Genomic DNA, 18,379 nt, shown 5'->3' on the forward strand with positions numbered 1-18,379 from the left:
CAGGAGTTTTGCTATAGAAACTTTGCTATAAAGCTTGCTTTGAAAACTTATATTTTAACAAAAATATTATCCAGGGAATTTTATAGTCACTCACTTAGATACAGGAAGTAGCATCTCTAGGCATTTTATTGGCAATAAATATGTAAATTATGTTTTCACATTTTATTTATTTTAGTTTAAACCAACTCTGGGCAGTTCACAATATAATATGCAATAGCAATGTTATACAAAACAAAACAAGATGGGGATCTGATTGCCTGATGCAAAAACCCTTCCAAGAGGGGACTCTAGTCACCCTACCCAGGCCTGGGAGAACTTGCAAGCTTGATAGAACTTAAACAAGGTGGGGAGCCATATGGATGTTCACCTAGCACACCAGAACTTTCCTTTCATTTCTTCTTGTAATCTGTTTTAAAGCATCCTTTTAAGCCTCTGAAGATTTTTTAAGACTATGCGAAGGATTGGAGAGAGTTGGAAGAAGCAGCTCCATCAGTGGAAAGTACTCTGTATCCTTAAGAGCTGTCTTATCATTTCTGGTGATTTTTTTTTTTTTTTTAAATCTTGAGAGCCAAGATCCTCCCGCTGGAAGGGTTCCAAGAAACTGCATTTAGGAAAAGAGAAGCAGGTGGAGAAACTATTTGAAATTAAAAATGTGCTTTAAAACGGCTGTGCATTTTATGTAGCCTTGTGTTGATGACAAATACCATGAATATCTTCAATTTTAATAAGCTCCCCCTCTCTTTTTTTTTAAAAAAAAAACTAATGTAGTTTTCAAATTTTCTTCACTTTTGTGACTCATTGGCAAAGAGTACTAATGATTCTCTATCATTCTTAGCCATGCGTAGGTATTTTTATAGAATTACTTTTTGCTGCCAATTTGTCTCTATTGCCTGTCCTGGCCACCCTACGTTCTGATCTAACAGTGAAAGCTTAATAGCTTTACAACTGCAAGAGATGCAGGAGCTCCTTTGCTACCAGGATTTTTTTCTTAATGTTTAAGTAATTGCTTCTCTCTCATATAGTTGAGTGAGTTACTTTCTATTTGGGCCAGAAAGATTTCTGCTCAAATGGCCACTTGTTTTGATTCAGCAAAGCTAAAAATATTTTATTGAATCTTTTTTTTTTTTTAATTCTGTAATCAGTGAAAAGTCCAAATTATGCAAGAGGATTGCTTCTTTTTCCTTGTATTTTTCAAAACACTTCATTGTAAGGTAGGAGACCTCAGGGACACATGTAGCATCAAAATGTATTCATTAATATATGTATATTTACATAAATATGTAAAATATAACTGAAATCTAAATTTCACTGAAAACATACCAATTAATTGTGTCTTTGATAACTTCCCCATTAATTCTTATTTTTTTCTACACTTTTCAGATTATCCATATTGATTCTGTTATTTAATGTATCCCAGCTTCAGTTCCAAAATCAGTGCCCTTAAGTTGAATTAATACTTATTCTCTTCCAAACTGACCAAAATCGGGCAGGAATGGGGGACAGATTCTTACTATAAGATGAGTGTGTGGTGATCATTTCTTTCCCAGAAAGTTAGTATGAAAAGGAATGATAATGATAGATCGACGTATAATCTGTCCAACTCCCAATGACTCTGAGTGGCTTACAATTTATTTCAGTTTAGATGCTACCCAAGTTTTTTTAATTATTTTTTTAAAAAATCCTTCCAAAAACAAAAGAAATAATAAGTGCCCCCAAAGCAACATAAAACCAGAAAACCCATCCAAGGTGGCTAAGCCTTCACTCTGTCCCAAAGCTTAGGAGAATAACCAGGATTTCAGTAGATTTCTCAGTGTCATCAGTTCTGTATTCATCTGAAGTTCCCATTTGAGGATCAATGCTGAAAAAATGAATAGATACCGTATATCAGCTCCTGAAAGAGAGAGAGAAAATTATTGTCATCATCATTGTCATCATCATCATTGTCCTGCAGCAGATCTCAGAAAGTGAACCTTTTAGGGAGTACACCTCAATTATTTTTGAAACAGCAAGGAACTATTGGATTTCCCCCCCCCCCTAAAATTACTTTTTCAGGATTGTAAATTTTATAAGGCTTTTGTTTCACCTTATCATGCTGGAAATAATAATAGCCTTTGCCAGATAAGTTGGTAAAGATTGATTTGATTTAGGCCTAATTCAAACAACCACATCATATTACAATATGGAATAATAACCATTTCAGTTCAGATAAAATATATGATCTTAAGTCAAAAGTTAAGTACTTTACATACACAAGATCCCAAATTTCACACAAAATCACCAGATAGGGGGGAAAAACAGCTAGAGTGTTGATCCTTACAGGAACCCTTTCATCTTACTCCAGGGAATTCTAGATAACTGTTATTTATTCTATCCCAGGGGTCTGCAACCTTGACAACTTTAAGACTGTGGACTTCAGCTCCCAGAATTCCTCAGCCAGCTGAAGTCCACAAGTCTTAAAGTTGTCAAGATTGCTGTTCTATCCCTGAAGAAATCTCTTGGTAGAGAGCATGACTTTTATTTAGCGCTTTTCTGGTGCATTCAGACACGTTTCTCAGTTGCTCTATTCCATGACTCAATGTGTACTATCTGTCTCTCTACAAACCTGAAAATTTACTTCTTTCTATACTTTTCACATTATAGATTTTCATTTTTACCTGTCTTAATTTTTTTCTTGACTGCTGGTAATTTTATTTGATCTGAATCTTAGATTTGTATTCACATCCTAATTCATGCCATAAAATATACTGTGTGAACTTGTACTATTTCAGTTTAACCATTAGATTTCTATGAGAATAAAAGGAGATAAGTATATANTTCTTTCTATACTTTTCACATTATAGATTTTCATTTTTACCTGTCTTAATTTTTTTCTTGACTGCTGGTAATTTTATTTGATCTGAATCTTAGATTTGTATTCACATCCTAATTCATGCCATAAAATATACTGTGTGAACTTGTACTATTTCAGTTTAACCATTAGATTTCTATGAGAATAAAAGGAGATAAGTATATATTTCTTAAGGAAAGGCTGGATGACAAAGGCAATAAAATAATAATGAGAAATACTACCAAGAGATTATTCTTGCTGAATGAGAGCTGTATCTTGGGATAGAGCCTTTTCTTCCTGGGAACACAGTGCTTTATCTAGGAATCTGGTGACTTGGCTTTCCTTATTCTTCAAGTTTCTTTTTGCTTTAAGCAAATTTAGTGTGAATCAGTTTAAGAAAAGATTGATGGTGGGCATTAATGTCTGAAGTTAAAATTATAAACACATTTATACTTTGAGAAAAATGTTTTAAAATTATCCACATTGAAGATTAATTTCTTGAGCCAGCTGTGAGTATTTATAGAGTTACAGTTTGCTGGCTCTAAGAATTTGTATGAATCCTGCTAAGTTCCTTTGAAGTTCTTCCTGCATTCATGTTCAAAAGACTATCATATAAAGATTTAGGGATGGACAACAATAAGGGACACAAGGCTTGGAGTCACTGTATTCGAGAAATCAGCAGACAGTATAAATAAAATCAGCTGATAACTATTACTGTTTTCATCAATACATTTTAGCACAACAACCTTTTAAGTAGCCTTCACTCTGCAATGAACCATTGTTTACATAGGGCAGCACAATGTGGTGATAAAGGAAAAATCCCTAAGTTCTCTTCCTTCTGAAGCAGCAGTAATAGAATTATCAAAACGATGAGATCAAAATGGCAACTCTCAAAGCTGAGTGACAGATTAATATTAATTTGATGGATATTAAACTTGGCATTGATATTAACTGAAATGAGCTACCATGTATCCGGCAGTTATCTTGTTTATTATAGAGGGTTAAACCACTTTTTGTGTACACTTGAAGTATCAAAGCTGGGGATATTTATCTGCTGCAGAACAGGTGCTGCTACTCCTACAAAGCAAATTTACTTTCTTTCCATTGACGAAGTAAGCAAAGATTACATATTCTTCATTGCAGTTATATTGTTTTATATATTTTCCCCTCACTAAAAGGCAAACAGAAAGAGGAAGGAATTATTGTTACTTATGCAAAAAAAAATATTGCAGAGCTATGTTTAAAGCAGTTGTTACTATTGCTGTCATTTATTTGAATTTTTGTAAAAAAAATCAAAAGAATCTAATATTTTTGTTTGTCAGCTGGTGCTTCTATCATATTGTTCTCTTTCTCTTCTCATCCCTGGCTTTTTACAATGAATCTTCATTTTCTCGCTGACACACTTATATCTAAATTTCTCATTTCCTGCCTTTTTTATTTATATCTGTTGCTTGGTGATTTGATCATGCTGTGGAATACAGGATTAGCAATCTCTCTGTCCTTGGGTTTTCATCAAGGACACCTGTTCTGCAAGTTGCACAATTTCTTCCCTGCCTTAACTCTTTCAAGTACTGCTTCTGTGCAGAATATGCACAATTTCCTTCCTTGCCTTAACCCCTTCAATCATCAATCTTGTGAAGAAATGTGTGTGTGCATATATGTGTGGGCACACAAGGGCACACAGAGGGGGAAGCTCACAATATAAATGTTTTTACCACTGTACTTTGCCAGTTGACATAGGCATAAGAGGCTTAGAGAAGAATCTAAAGAATATGTGTGTGTAACACACATATATAAACACACATTATTTTGACCTTACAAAAAATGTAGCAGCTGTTCCTCTGCAGATAGTTCTTATCTCTCTAAAACATAACATGTTAATGATTGTTATCAGCCAAAGAAGTATCTCTAATAATCTACCTTCAGCTCCTTTAACTTTTAAAGCTCATAAAATGCATTACCACCATAAAAATAGATTGGCCCCTATATTCACAACGTAGCAGATTTTAACTCTAGATTAAAATAATGCAAAGAAAATTCGGCCCTAGTATGGCAAGAGAGTTGGATTTTTTTTTAATGCCAACTGTCTAAGCAGAATCAAGAACATTAATTTTTGCTAACATTAGCACCATCTAGAGGAACTGGGGTTACTCAGTTACCAAGATGGCAATTTTCTGGACCAGCATGGTTCATACCAACAATCTTAGTTCTACTCACAATTACAATGGCTACCTTCCATAGAAATTCTGTACTTTGACATGTGCATGTAATATGAAGCCTATAGTATATCAAGTCTAAACATTTCCTTCATTTCTCTTGTTGTGCACACATTTTATAGCTTGTTAATTTAATTTGCTTTTTAGATGTAATTCAAAACTCCACAGACACTTAAGAACTGTCTCCTAATACAAATGAGCACCTCATTTGTTTGCTTTAGGTCCCAGTATCCAACCTTTCCCATTAAAAAAGGCATAAGCACTGCTAAAAAAAGACATTAGTCTGAAACCTGGGAGAAATACCAGTCACTGCAAACAGAATTGGAATGTACATTAAATGATCCAACAGTCTTAAGACAACTTTGCATGTCCATGTTTTTCTCAGACTGGCATATTGATCTTATCCAAGTTCTATTTAATTTTCTCTTCTGTGTTTTTCTTTCTTCCACAGCAAGGTATGAAAGGAGTAACTGGTGTTCATTTGAATGCCAGTGATACATTCCGTGGCGCTGTGGACCTCTATAAAACAACTCCCATCAGCCTCCGCTAGAACAATAAAACCTCCAGAACAATTTAATTTAATGTAACTGGTTTAGATACCTTCTTACTCCACAGAGTCTAGACAGTGTACAAAAAAAACCAACAAAATAAAAATATAACACAATGAGTATAAAAGAATAAACAGAATACTATAACTATAAAAGAATGAACAAGAACTGATGGCAGACCTAACTAACCATACAATACACATAAACACACAGAATCCAACAGGGGCACTACGCAGCCTAACCCAAGGCCTGGTCTTTCCAGAATACCAGAAAGGTAGAGGTCACTTGGATATCAGGTGGAATCTCATTCCAAATCCTAACTGGTGCACAAGATTTACAGCTTATTTAAATGAATTCAGAGCAATATATCATATTCACCTGGTATAGCCAATGGAAGTTATTGGGAATTATTTTAATTGCAGTCTAATGTTACCACAGGGCACCAGCTTGGGAAGGGCTATTCTAAGTAGAATGAAACTGCATTTTCCTTTTCAGTATCTGATATAAAAAATGATTGAAGACAAGTAACCAATAGGAATTCTTCCATATGTATCAGTTTTCAAGGAAGCTTAGTTGTTTCCCATCAGTGCACTGATTGAAAAGCGTTACCATCAAGCTTTGCAACAACTGTCCATTCATTTTCCAGAATAATTATTGCAAGTTTGTAGAAATATGCAGCACTCTGAATTTCTTCTGAAGCTGTATTAAAATCATAGATATGGTACTCATATCTATAAAGTATAGCAATCAATATTGTTTAAATTATGTTTATATTAATAATACTTGTTTTCAGGGCTTTTTTTCTCATAGAACGCCCAGAACGGAGTTCCGGCATCTTTTTGGGATGGAACCTTGTAGGATAGTCAAGGCGGGTTGTATGATGTGTGTGAGTTCCGGCACCTTTTTTTTTTTTTTTTTAGGAAAAAAAGCACTGCTTGTTTTTATATTTGCAAGCTTTAGATTTATTATTACTAACTCAGGGTGATTCCAAAATACTTTAAACCAAAACATTTAAAATATAATTTAATTATTTATTAAATATTATTTAAGGTGGCTTTTCCTGCAAAAGATATGGCAATAGCAACTTTGAGATTGAGATACAAGCCTCCTTTTTCACTTCAAACAAATTAAGGCTCTGAACATTCAAATTCCAGCCCAATTACATAAATTGTTAATAGAAGAAATATGTGGATTTTTTTGCGTTAATTCTTGCCACTTTTCTGTCCAATGATGCATCTGATGCTTGGCCATAGAGAAGTCAAGCTGGTAAGTATTTGGCAGAAGTAGCAGTTGCCCCCAAACTCTTATGAGAAGTATCAAATTAGGGCCTCTATATTGGACCAAGATAGTTACATGCATGTTAATAGGAAGATAGTAGAGGTATTTATGGCACCATATTATGGATAGGAAGCTGATTATCTCATGTTTTATCCAAACTATTGCAATACAGCAGGTGAATTATCATATCCAAAATCCAGGAAGTTTTTTATTCTTTAGTTACATTTAACATTTACTAATAAAGAACATGTATTATTTACATAACACAGAGTGGTTCTGTGTGCATCAGCAGGATTTGAAATAGCTGTCTTGTTTATTTATTATTTTTGAAAACTGAGCATTTCCTTATGGCACAATTGCCAGTTTCTTTGCTAAGCCGCAGAAGCATTAGGACCGGTACCCTGGATTATGCTTCTATCAGCTGCAATTCCCTCCTCCATAATCAGTCACATGTTTGCCCTCCTTCTCAACACCCACCCAGTCGGTTAATGATTAATGAATGCTCCTGCCACTGAATAAGAAAAATAAACCCACAGGCATGTAGAATATTTTTTAAATCTTTAGCTCTGATAAATGGCTAAAGTTAATGCTCTGGGGGGAAAAAAGAGGGCCAATTCTGCCAGTATTTAAATGGATCTCACAGCAAAGCCCTTTTTAAAATGGCTTTTAAGAAACCCTGCTAGGAATTGCTGTCCACATTTCACCTCAGATTTTCAAAGTGTCAAGTAGGCCTTAGTTACACATTTTCTCTTTTTAGTGAAAAAAGGCCAAGTGGGTACTACAGCACGTAATGGTTTCTAAACAGGGTCACAGGTAAAACATATTAACACGTAGAAAGCTAAATCCATGTGCTAGTGAATGGAAGCCTTATCTCTGTGTCAATTAGTACAGTTATTAAACAGAGATAGAAGTTGACACTCTCCTTTCCTCTTGATTTTTTTTTTCATCTTGAAATCTCCCTAGCATTTATAGGTATGAATCATGATGATATTTACTATTTTTTGGAATTATCCTAAAGAAAATAATCAGATAAGGAACAATAACATATTAGAAATGCTAATTAGAATAGAATAGAACTGGAAAGGGACCTTGGAGGTCTTCTAGAGAACCTATACCATTTCAGATAAGTGACTGTCTAGTCCAGTGTTTCTCAACCTTGGCCACTTGAAGACGTCAGGACTTCAACTCCCAAAATTCCCCAGCCAGCAGGGCTGGCTGGGGAATTCTGGGAGTTGAAGTCCAGACGTCTTCAAGTGGCCAAGGTTGAGAAACACTGGTCTAGTCTGTTCTTAAAAACCTCCAGTGATGGAGCGCTCACGATTTCTGAAGGCAAACTGTTCCATTGGTTAATTAATTAAGAGTAATTAATAATTGGTTTTGTCATTCATATAAGAGTTCTTTAGAAGTTACTCTGAACCTAACAAGAAATATAACTTATCTACATGAATGTAATAAAATGTATGTAAACAGTCTCATGCAACATATAACCAAGAAGAAAGTATGGAAAGTTAATTTTTATACCCCTAGAACAGAATATTTATCACTAGACTCTCAATTAGGGATGCATGGAGGAAACAGTTAAGCCTCCAAATAGAAACCATCTTCTTCCATCAGGCCCACCAGCTAAAGTTTCATTCCTTATTTGCTCATACTATATTGACAGAATCTTGCCAGAGTAAACCTAAAGTAAAGGATATACCTTGGGAGATTCTAGGGAGTGGCTATCCTAAATCTCTTCCTCTGTTTCTGATCCAGCTCTGGACAATGTTGTCTCTTGTCTTCTTGGAATGTGCTCCCTCTTTCATTGTAGTCCATCACACTACCTCTCCTTCGTAGACACATTCCATCACATCTTTATTCTTCAAAAAGAGGGATACAACTCACAAACAGCCTTATGTAGCTGGCCTTCTAATCTCCAGATTTTTTTCATGGACACTCTTTTTCAATCTTTGGAGCTCTTCCCCCCACAGCAAAAAAAGTACTGCCAATATATGATAGAAATAAATTAAAATGAAACATCTCGGAGTCCTAGTGGAGAATCACTTAAATATGAGCCAGCAGTGTGCTGCAGCTGCCAAAAAAGCGTAAACTGGTATTAATACTTCAGTGCTGGGCTGCATTAACAAAGGGATAGAATCAAGATCACGTGAAGTATTAAAACCACTTTATAATGCCTTGGTAAGGCCACACTTGGAATACTGCATCCAGTTTTGGTCACTACGATGTAAAAAAGATGCTGAGGCTCTAGAAAGAGTACAGAGAAGAGCAACAAAGATGATTAGGGGACTGGAGGCTAAAGCATATAAGGAACGGCTGCTGGAATTGGGTATGTCTAGTTTAATGAAGAGAAGGATGAGGGGGGACATGATAGCAGTGTTCCAATATCTCAGGGGCTGCCACAAAGAAGAGGGAGTCAAGCTATTCTCCAAAGAAGCAACGGATGGAAACTAATCAAGGAGAGAAGCAACCTAGAACTAAGGAGAAACTTTCTGACAGTTAGAACAATTAACCAATGGAACAACCTGCCCCCAGAAGTTGTAAATGCTCCAACACTGGAAGTTTTTAAGAAAAGACTGGACAGCCATTTGTCCGAAATGGTGTAGGGTTTCCTGCCTGAGCAGGGGGTTGGACTCGATGACCTCCAAGGTCCCTTCCAATTTTATTATTGTTGTTGTTGTTGTTGTTGTTGTTATCTGATAAATTTAAAGCAAAGATAAAATAAAAAATCATCCCTCAAACACAATTTTATTTCTAAAGTCCTGGAAACAACAACAGTCCCTGACCTTTCCTTGTCTACAACCTTCCCCTCAAAAATAATAAAATAAAATAAAATAAATGATCTTGCAATTCCTTTTGAACTCACTATATCATTGAATATATTGAATAACCCTAATTAGGAAACGTTAGCATTCACTATCAAAAAAGATCATATTAATATTTTTCCTTTTGGAAATACCCTATATCCTCTTTTTCATTATTGTCACTCTACATACAGTATGGACAAAGAAGAGGAGAAATAGAGTGGGTATTTACCAATATATTTAAACCCTTCTCTAATAGAAAAATAATAAGGGATCATAATGCTATCCTCTTATCAAGTGCCCAACCCCAATATTGGAAATCTGGATTTGACTAAACATGTTCAATTGGTAGCCAATTAATCTGAAATAATTATTGGAATTAAAGAAGCGGAAAGGTACTTTCTACCAATCATATATGCTTTTATATTATGTTAAAGTGTATATACCCACATATTTTTAATAATCAAAAAGAGTAGGTCTGTCATGTTCAGGATTGAAATATTTTACCCTTTATTCAGTATTCTGTTATAGTGACATAACAGAATAATACTTAAAAAATCATCCTGCTTGATCAATTAAATGAGGTTTAAAAGGCATATTAACACCTACTTCATTTTATCAGTGCTTAGATTCAGTTGCCTCTATGCACATGGATGGGTTATTGAAGGAACTGTAATTTTTTGAGCCCCAAAGCAATTTTCCCATTAACTTGATTATAAGTCTTAGGTTCTTTTTCTACAGAAATCATAAGATATTTCTTTTCTTTTTTAAAAAACTTTCCTCCACTAAAGAGAGAAAGCTCAGAGATGTAGATTTGTTTGTCATAGCATGTAACGTCCATAAAAAATGCATGTCTTTTTGGATCTTAAGCATCTTAAGCAGTATCTAGCTACTCTTAATGGTTCTATTCACACACAGTTATGTTTGTTGAATATGGAATCCAGTCATCAGTTAGGATGATTCTAACTAAAGTTATCCCAAAAAGTTCATATATCCTCCCCCTTCCTGTAATTGTTTGATGCTTCTTGAATGAAATGCTTAAAAGAAGATACGAAGAGCCAATTGCTCATGGCATCCTTCAACATAGAAGTTATGGTGCCACATGTAGATAGCCATGTGCAAGCTAATGACATCAGCAGGTCTATACTGGTAGTCCTCGACTTACAACAGTTCATTTAGTGACCGTTCGAAGTTAAAACGGCACTGAAAAAAGACCGTTATGACCATTTTTCCATTGCAGCATCCCCACAGTGACGTGATCAAAATCCAGACTCTTGGCAACTGGTTCATGTTTATGATGTTCGCAGTGTCCCAGGGTCATGTGATCACCTTTTGTGACCTTTTGACAAGCAAAGTCAATGGGCAAGCCAGATTCATATAACAGCTGTGTTGCTAACTTAACAACTATAGTGATTCATTTAACAATTGTAGCAAGAAAGGTTGTAAAATGGGCCAAAATTCCCTTAACAACTGTCTCACTTAGCAACAAAAATTTGGGGTTCAATTGAGGTCTTAAATCGAGGACTACCTGTGTTAGAAATGTTGGTTAAACTGTTTCTTCTAATTTTTTACCTTGAGGGGGGAAATTGTTTATAAAATTTAGTTTTTCAAAGCTAATTTTTCCGAGTATAACTAAACTTTAAGAAAAAAAACAGAAATAGAAATGTATTCACTGAGAAACCTAATCTCTTGGGAGACTTCTTCAAAATTGACGTGGGTTTTTTGATTCTCATATTGGTCTCACTTATTAACCACAAGGCAGTTTTTTCTGTTAAGCTTGGAAACTTTCCGCCACATATTAGTGACCTATTTTTTTTTAATTTCATGTAATTTTATGCAAATCAAAATGTTCCAATTGCTGGGATGTCTAATAAAATCAGAGCAGCTAGAGAAGGTTTTCTTAATTTTTTAAAAATCTGTTTTCTTGAATTAAATGACTTTGATTAGCCCCCCAGTGCTAGTTTTATTTGTAGTCTTTTTGCTAGTTATGTAATGAAGAGCTTGATGTCATATGTTTCGGTCTTTGGATTAGGCAGCTGCCGCTTGTGAAGGTCAGAAATGGCAACCATCTTTCCATGGAGAACAGTGCCTTCTCTTTCCCCAAGTCAAAATAGCAAGCTTTATAGTACGGTAGTTGTTGTCTTTGGCCTTTTTTAGTACTTTTCCCTGTGGAATTGTAATGTTTCTACAAATAGATAATTGCAAAGTGGCAGTTTTGGATCTGATCTGAAGACACAAAGCCATTACCTTGGCACATTGTTCTTTTCATTTTTGATAATGGAATTCTCAAAAATTATTGAAAAAGCTTGCATGTATCATGAGCATAAAATATGCTATTGATTTAACACTATAGTACTTTCAGCCCACACATACTGTATATAGAACATCTGCAGCCCCTCAAAAACCATCGCATAAGTCCCTCGGAATTTGACTTGTAAAATGAAAGTTGCCATTAGAAAAGGTGATGCAAAACTGCCTGGGAAGTGAAAACTAACTTCTGCTACTTTGAAACCCAGCTTTTGGTTGGATAGATTGGAATTAAACATCTTTATGTTTTTAGACTAATATACAACTTGTGGAAATTAAAAATAATATTCTAATCTTTAATTATCCTGAGGTAGAGGCTGTGATGAATAACACTATCTGGTTTTTTTCACAGTGCCAGATTGTATATTGATCACCACCTTTTTAAAAAAAAACTGCTCAACTCTATACACTCAAATAAATTGTTATTCTTAGAGCCAAATATATATAAGTAAACAAGTAAATACCATTATGATATTTATGTATAAGCAGGCTAAATAAATGCTGAATGGCTCAGCAACCATGCTCTATTTCAGCAATATTGTTGTTATGCACAAGAACAAGATTGCAGGTTAACACATTCATAACTATAACACATTCATAACTATAAGGGCATAATACTCTAATCTATATGTTTCAATGGAGGTGTTTGGGACAAAGCATTGATGTTCAATGCTTCAATGGAGGGAGTATGTCTTCTGATAAAGTGCTGTATTAATGTTTATCAAAGATATGTGGTTTCCATAGGCAGGATTGTGGCAGAGATAACTTTCCATCCATTGGATCCACAGTTGTTCCTGCCTTTCTAGTGAGCCTATTTTGGGCAACCATACACATCTTTGAAACTAGCATAGTTAGTTTCGTAAGTATATGGATTACTTTAACTCACATTATTATAATTACATATACAATGAGAAATCATAGCTGCCAGTTCCTCAATTCCTTTACTTGTACTGAGTTTCTTACAAAGAATTTGGGATATGATAATTTATCAGCGTATGTATGTGTGGATCCAACAGATGGAAATTTTGTCAATGTGCAGATTTTCTAAGTATCATCCAAAGCTTTTTCATATAGCACCTAGTGTGCTGATCACTACTGGGACCATAACGGCTGGTTTATGTCATAATCTTTCAACTTCAGTTTTCAGATCTTGATACTTTGTGATCTTCTCCAGTTCTTTTTCTTCCTGGTATTGCCACATCATTATCCACATTTTCTTCTTTTCAGCCACAGTTAAATCTTATATATTAATTTATGCACCAAGACTATCAGTTTGTTTAGTAATCCTACACTATTTTAATATGCCCATTTTCGACTACATTTTCATCAATATGTTCCTTTTCACATTTTATTACTGGCACATGATAATTTTTACAGATTTTCCAATGAATCATTTTGGCAACTGTGGTGTGTTGTTGTTTATAATCTGTCTGTGTAATATTCTTGCATGAAATGAGTATATGATTTACTGTTTCTTCTGTTTCTTTGTACAATCTGGATTTGGATTCATTTTATTATTTTTCAATTCTGGTTTGGATTGCATTAGTTGGAATAGCTTGCTCTTGAACAACCAAATCAAGCCCTCAATTTCTTTTTTTAATGTTCCAGTTGTAAGCCATTGCGAGGTTTAATTTTTATCCACTTTCCCCTCAATTTCTTGTAGAAATTGGCAATATATTGGGTTTCCTTGCCAGTGTTATTTCCTATACATTCAGGAAATTCCCATTTTTAACTTGTTTAACTTTGTTCTTGACTGTCTTTAACATAATCAGCCAATGCATGTTTTACTTCTTCAAATAGTTGGTTTGACTGAAAGTAAACCTCTGTTTCCATTTCTGTCAGGCAAGTATAATATCATTACAGGAATGTTGTGCACAGTAAATAGTCATAGGTTTTCCTGTTTTTTCGTCCAAAATGTCCAGTTCAGTTTGTGTCCGGTTACTAATTCAAGTAGTGTATCATTTCAGAAGTATGACCCAGACTTTGATGGTTTTTCCACAGTTCAATTTTATCTAGCAGTTTTCTCCCCAATTGGATGTATTATTTACTAATCACATTTTTTATTTGTCTATGCTTGATGTTACCCATTGTAAAATGCCCAGATACTTGTGGGCTTCATCTTGATGGTTTCTGTGATTCGGTCATTCAGGATTCCCATTCTATCATTGTTTGTGATTTTATACCAATTTATTGCTACTGTAGGAAATTTCTCTAGGCCAAATTCCATTGCCACATTTGTGCTAAAAAAAATTATAGCATTTGTCAGTGATTGGGGTTTGACTTATGATTTTCCATAAAGCTTCAGATCATCCTTAAAAAGCAAATGTCAGAGCTTATTAGCGTGGGTTTTTTTTTTTTTTTTGCTGTTCGATAACCAACATTTTTTTCTTCAAAATCACTGGGATTGTAGCAATGACAATAATAAAGTTGATAATGAGTTACTCTGGAAGATGCCCTTTCTACTGTTGACAAGCCCATATTTTTCATTTCCAACCACCAATTCTGTCTACCAGTTCATTATTCTTTTTCTGTGAATATTCTAATGTTTTAATGACACCAATTGTTTCCAGACATTTGATTATCCAACTATGTAGTAATGAATCATTAAAAGGTAACCATATAATTTTCACTAATGCATAATCCACTCCTACAAGCAACTTATTTCTAAATCACAATATCAGGTCTTCAGTCCACTTAGTTGGGGCCATGAATTTATCTTTCCAAGTTGAAGGACTTGGAAGTGATAAGAATATGGAGAATCCATTTGATGTAATGATTATGTAAACACCAAAGAAGTGATAAGAATATGGACACCAAAAATATTGCACCCTATCTTAAAAATCAATTTGCTATAACATGTACATGAAAAGTCTATGTACAGTGTCAAGTATCCTGGGAATTACATTCATTTGAGAAAGCTTACTTAATCCACATACTTTTGGAATATCTTATTTATATTTAATGTAATTATTTGAGAAATGTCACATGGAATATAAATACCTAAAAGTTAATAATTTCACTAAACATACAAAAATGATAATTACCTATTGATATCAACTCCTTAGCAATCACATAACACAGCATCTCTTAATTTGCCTCAATTTATTAATCAAATGCTTCAGAGCCAGAATCAAAGTATGATCCAGAAACAAAGAATAAAATATATCTAGCATATAATATCAATTTATATGCTAATAAATTATGCAAAAAATAATCTCAGCTGATATTATGAGCTTGTCTAGTAGAACAAGCAGAGTTCTAAACAAACATCAAAAATCAAAATGGATATCCTTATCTGGTATTTCCATAGAGTGAAAAACTAGATTAAGGCAACCATTGATTTAGATTTTAAAAAGCTGTGTACAAAAACTGGACCCATTTTATAAATCCTATGGGAAATCCATAGCTAAGGTAATTTAGCTATGATAATATACTATCTATAGATTTCATTGGAAGCTTTGTCTGCAAGTAATAGGATTGTGGCTTTGTCTTTTTCATCTTTACTCAAATCAATAACATTAACCTTAACAGCCAAATATTATCTGATCTATGTCAAGTTTGATTATCCTTGACCATTGAAGCAATCACTTGCTGATGTCTGTTGGCTAAAATAGCCAACTGCTAAAATAGCAGTTAAGGCTCTAATATCTACATTAATCAGTTAAATGTTAACACCTACTGTATGATCTTTACCAGACATAACATGATAATATGCATCATATTTCATTCATTCAATGAAAAGGGTAACATTCCAGTTTAACAAAAATCTGATCGGATTATTGACAGAGTTTGGATAAAATGTATCAAAAAATACTTTATACCATTATGCATGAAATATAAAACGTCCTGTTATCTTACCATTACTCTATTTTTTTCTTTCTATTCCGTCATGTCCAGTTTGCAGAGACTGCCTGGACTGCCCTCCAGTTTTCTTGGCAAGGTTTTTCAGAAGTGGTTTGCATTGCCTCCTTCCTAGGGCTGAGAGAAAGCGATTGGCCCAAGGTCACCCAGCTAGCTTTTTTCCTAAGGCAGAACTAGTACTCACTGTTTCCTGGTTTCTAGCCTGATGCCTTAACTACTACATCAAACTAGCTCTTGCCATTACTGATAACCAAAAGTAAAAATGAGTCAAGAAGCAATTAATAAATTGTTTGTTTGTAGAGCGCTCTCTCTGAATTTGATGTCTCCATCAAATGCCAATTCTAAAATAGCATTTTAACTTGTGCAAACAATAGAAAACTTCTGTGATAAGCCCAGCTATAATTTTTCATCTCTGTTTGTTTTCTGGTAGTTTTGATTTCAGCCTGAATTGCTGTTTTTGGAAAAAGCATATAAAATTCACTTTCGTATCACCTATATACAAAGATTGAATTTATAATAAACCTAGCACAGATCCCTTGGGCAATATGCAAGATATAAACAACTGTACAATCAGAGCAATATCATCCTGTTTCTCTTGTTTAATTAATATTTTCTTCTTGGGCTTTTCAGGCATATAAAAGGAAAACTGAAGCAGCAAAGAAGGAATATCTAAAAGCTCTGGCAGCCTACCGGGCCAGCTTGGTTTCCAAGGTAACAGACTATGCTTCGTATATGAATTTCGATGGTTGTAGCAATGATAAATTAGTTGCAACTCAGGGACATCTCTGGGGAAGAGCAAGTTTGTAAGAAACACAGTATAACCATGCCATCAAAATGAATTTAAGTGTTAGCTACATACTGTATGAACTAAGTAAAATACTCCAGCTTGCCTCAAGGATACATAGTAAGGATTTTAGTTTTCTTGGTTTCAAGAAAATAACACTGAATGTCCTGGGGTTTCCTTGCAATCTTTGGAGACAAGGTTATGAGCTCACTCTGTGGTACAACTAGATCTAGTATTTTGAAATAGAAATATGCCTAAATACTTATTTTTCAATATAATTAAAGGAAATTTGAAAATTCTCTGCATGTATTTTAAACTCCTTAAAATATAATTTCTAGAGAACTCAACCTTCCTCAGTCTATACCCTGGTCCAGAAGCTTTGGCCAAGTCATTCATGTCCAGGGTCACAATTAATATAGTGCTCTCAGAAGAATCAATAGACAGATGTTAGTCTCCGTCTATTCAGGGATTGAGATCTGCAAATATTAAATAGTAGTCATGGTTCATTAGCAGATCAGATTTTTTTTTGTGAGGCAAAGAGACAAAGGTTTTAATGAAGATTGATATGTTCTAGCAACACATAGGATCGATTTATTACAGGTATTTATTAACAACCACAATTGAGCTCAGAATTTCCATCATATCTTTTTTTGCAATTGTTAAGCAAATCAAGTGATCATTAAGTGAACAGTAAGGTTGTTAAGTAAATATTTTTTCCTAAATTGGCCATATTTGACCACAGGATGGTGCAACTAGTCATAACTAAATGCAAGCCTATTGACAAGTATCCAAAATATGATCATGTAGTCGTGTGTGTGTATGTGTGTGTGCGCGCATGTCATAACTCTTTAAGGATACCTTTGGCATATGATCTGATGTTTTCACAAACCAGGCAGTTGAGATTGACATCAAAACCTACAAGAGCAAAGTCAGAGCAGGAAGGGATTCAAGTCCAGTTCATTCAATGAGATGTGTCTGATATCTTAACTTTGTTATCCTTCCAACAAGATTCATATAGCATGAGCTGACATGGCAATTCGGATGTATTGAATTTATAACATCAGACTACATCTTCCTCAGCCAGTGGGTGTGGTGATGAGCATTTAAATCTATATCTTGAGGAACAAGTTGAGACGGCTGTATTAGATGGGATTATCTTCACTTGTTATATTCACTTTCTTTCTTTTTTGTATTTGAAGAAAAGTTTGCTGTCCAGTAATAAAAGGAAACAAAAATAAAACAAAACTATAGTTTTTAATATATGACCAACAAGAGTAGAATTGTTTGGAATTTGAATTGGTATAGAATTGGAATTGAATTGATATAGAATATAAAATTTATACTTAAAATGGGCACCACCCAGTGAGAATGTAAAAGAAAAGGATAAATAAGTTGAGAAAGTAAAAAAAGAGAAAAAATAAAAATAGGATCATTACATTTAAATTTACTTCATTAATTCTGTTTCAGGATTAATTCAATAGGTGACTGGGGCAGCATGCATTGTTTTGTGTGTGTGTGTGTGTGTGTGTGTGTGTGTGTGTGTGTGTATGTTTAAAGTCAATCAGATAAAAACAAAGAGCTCTGGGATGTAAGGTAAAAGGCTTTTTTTTATTAATTTCTGAGCTTTCGTTAACAACCTGTTAACATCTGATGATGTTAACAGGTTGTTAACGAAAGCTCAGCAATTAATTAAAAAAAAGCCTTTTACCTTACATCCCAGAGCTCTTTGTTTTTATCTGATTGACTTTAAATGTCCA

General features: G+C 34.4%; 1 protein-coding gene across 1 annotated transcript in view; it reads left to right on the forward strand.

The window, feature by feature from the left end:
* The window catches only part of TOX2 (TOX high mobility group box family member 2), a 213,930-nt gene that overhangs the window by 182,793 nt on the left and 12,758 nt on the right, over positions 1–18,379 (forward strand). The window contains exon 6 of the mRNA XM_015813786.1: positions 16,469–16,549. Within this exon, the coding sequence (XP_015669272.1) occupies positions 16,469–16,549 (81 nt within the window). The remainder of the gene's footprint in view (positions 1–16,468; positions 16,550–18,379) is intronic.

The sequence above is a fragment of the Protobothrops mucrosquamatus genome, unplaced genomic scaffold (genome assembly GCF_001527695.2).
Source record: "Protobothrops mucrosquamatus isolate PMUCROS unplaced genomic scaffold, P.Mucros_1.0 scaffold194, whole genome shotgun sequence".
Classification (NCBI taxonomy): Eukaryota; Metazoa; Chordata; class Lepidosauria; order Squamata; family Viperidae; genus Protobothrops; species Protobothrops mucrosquamatus.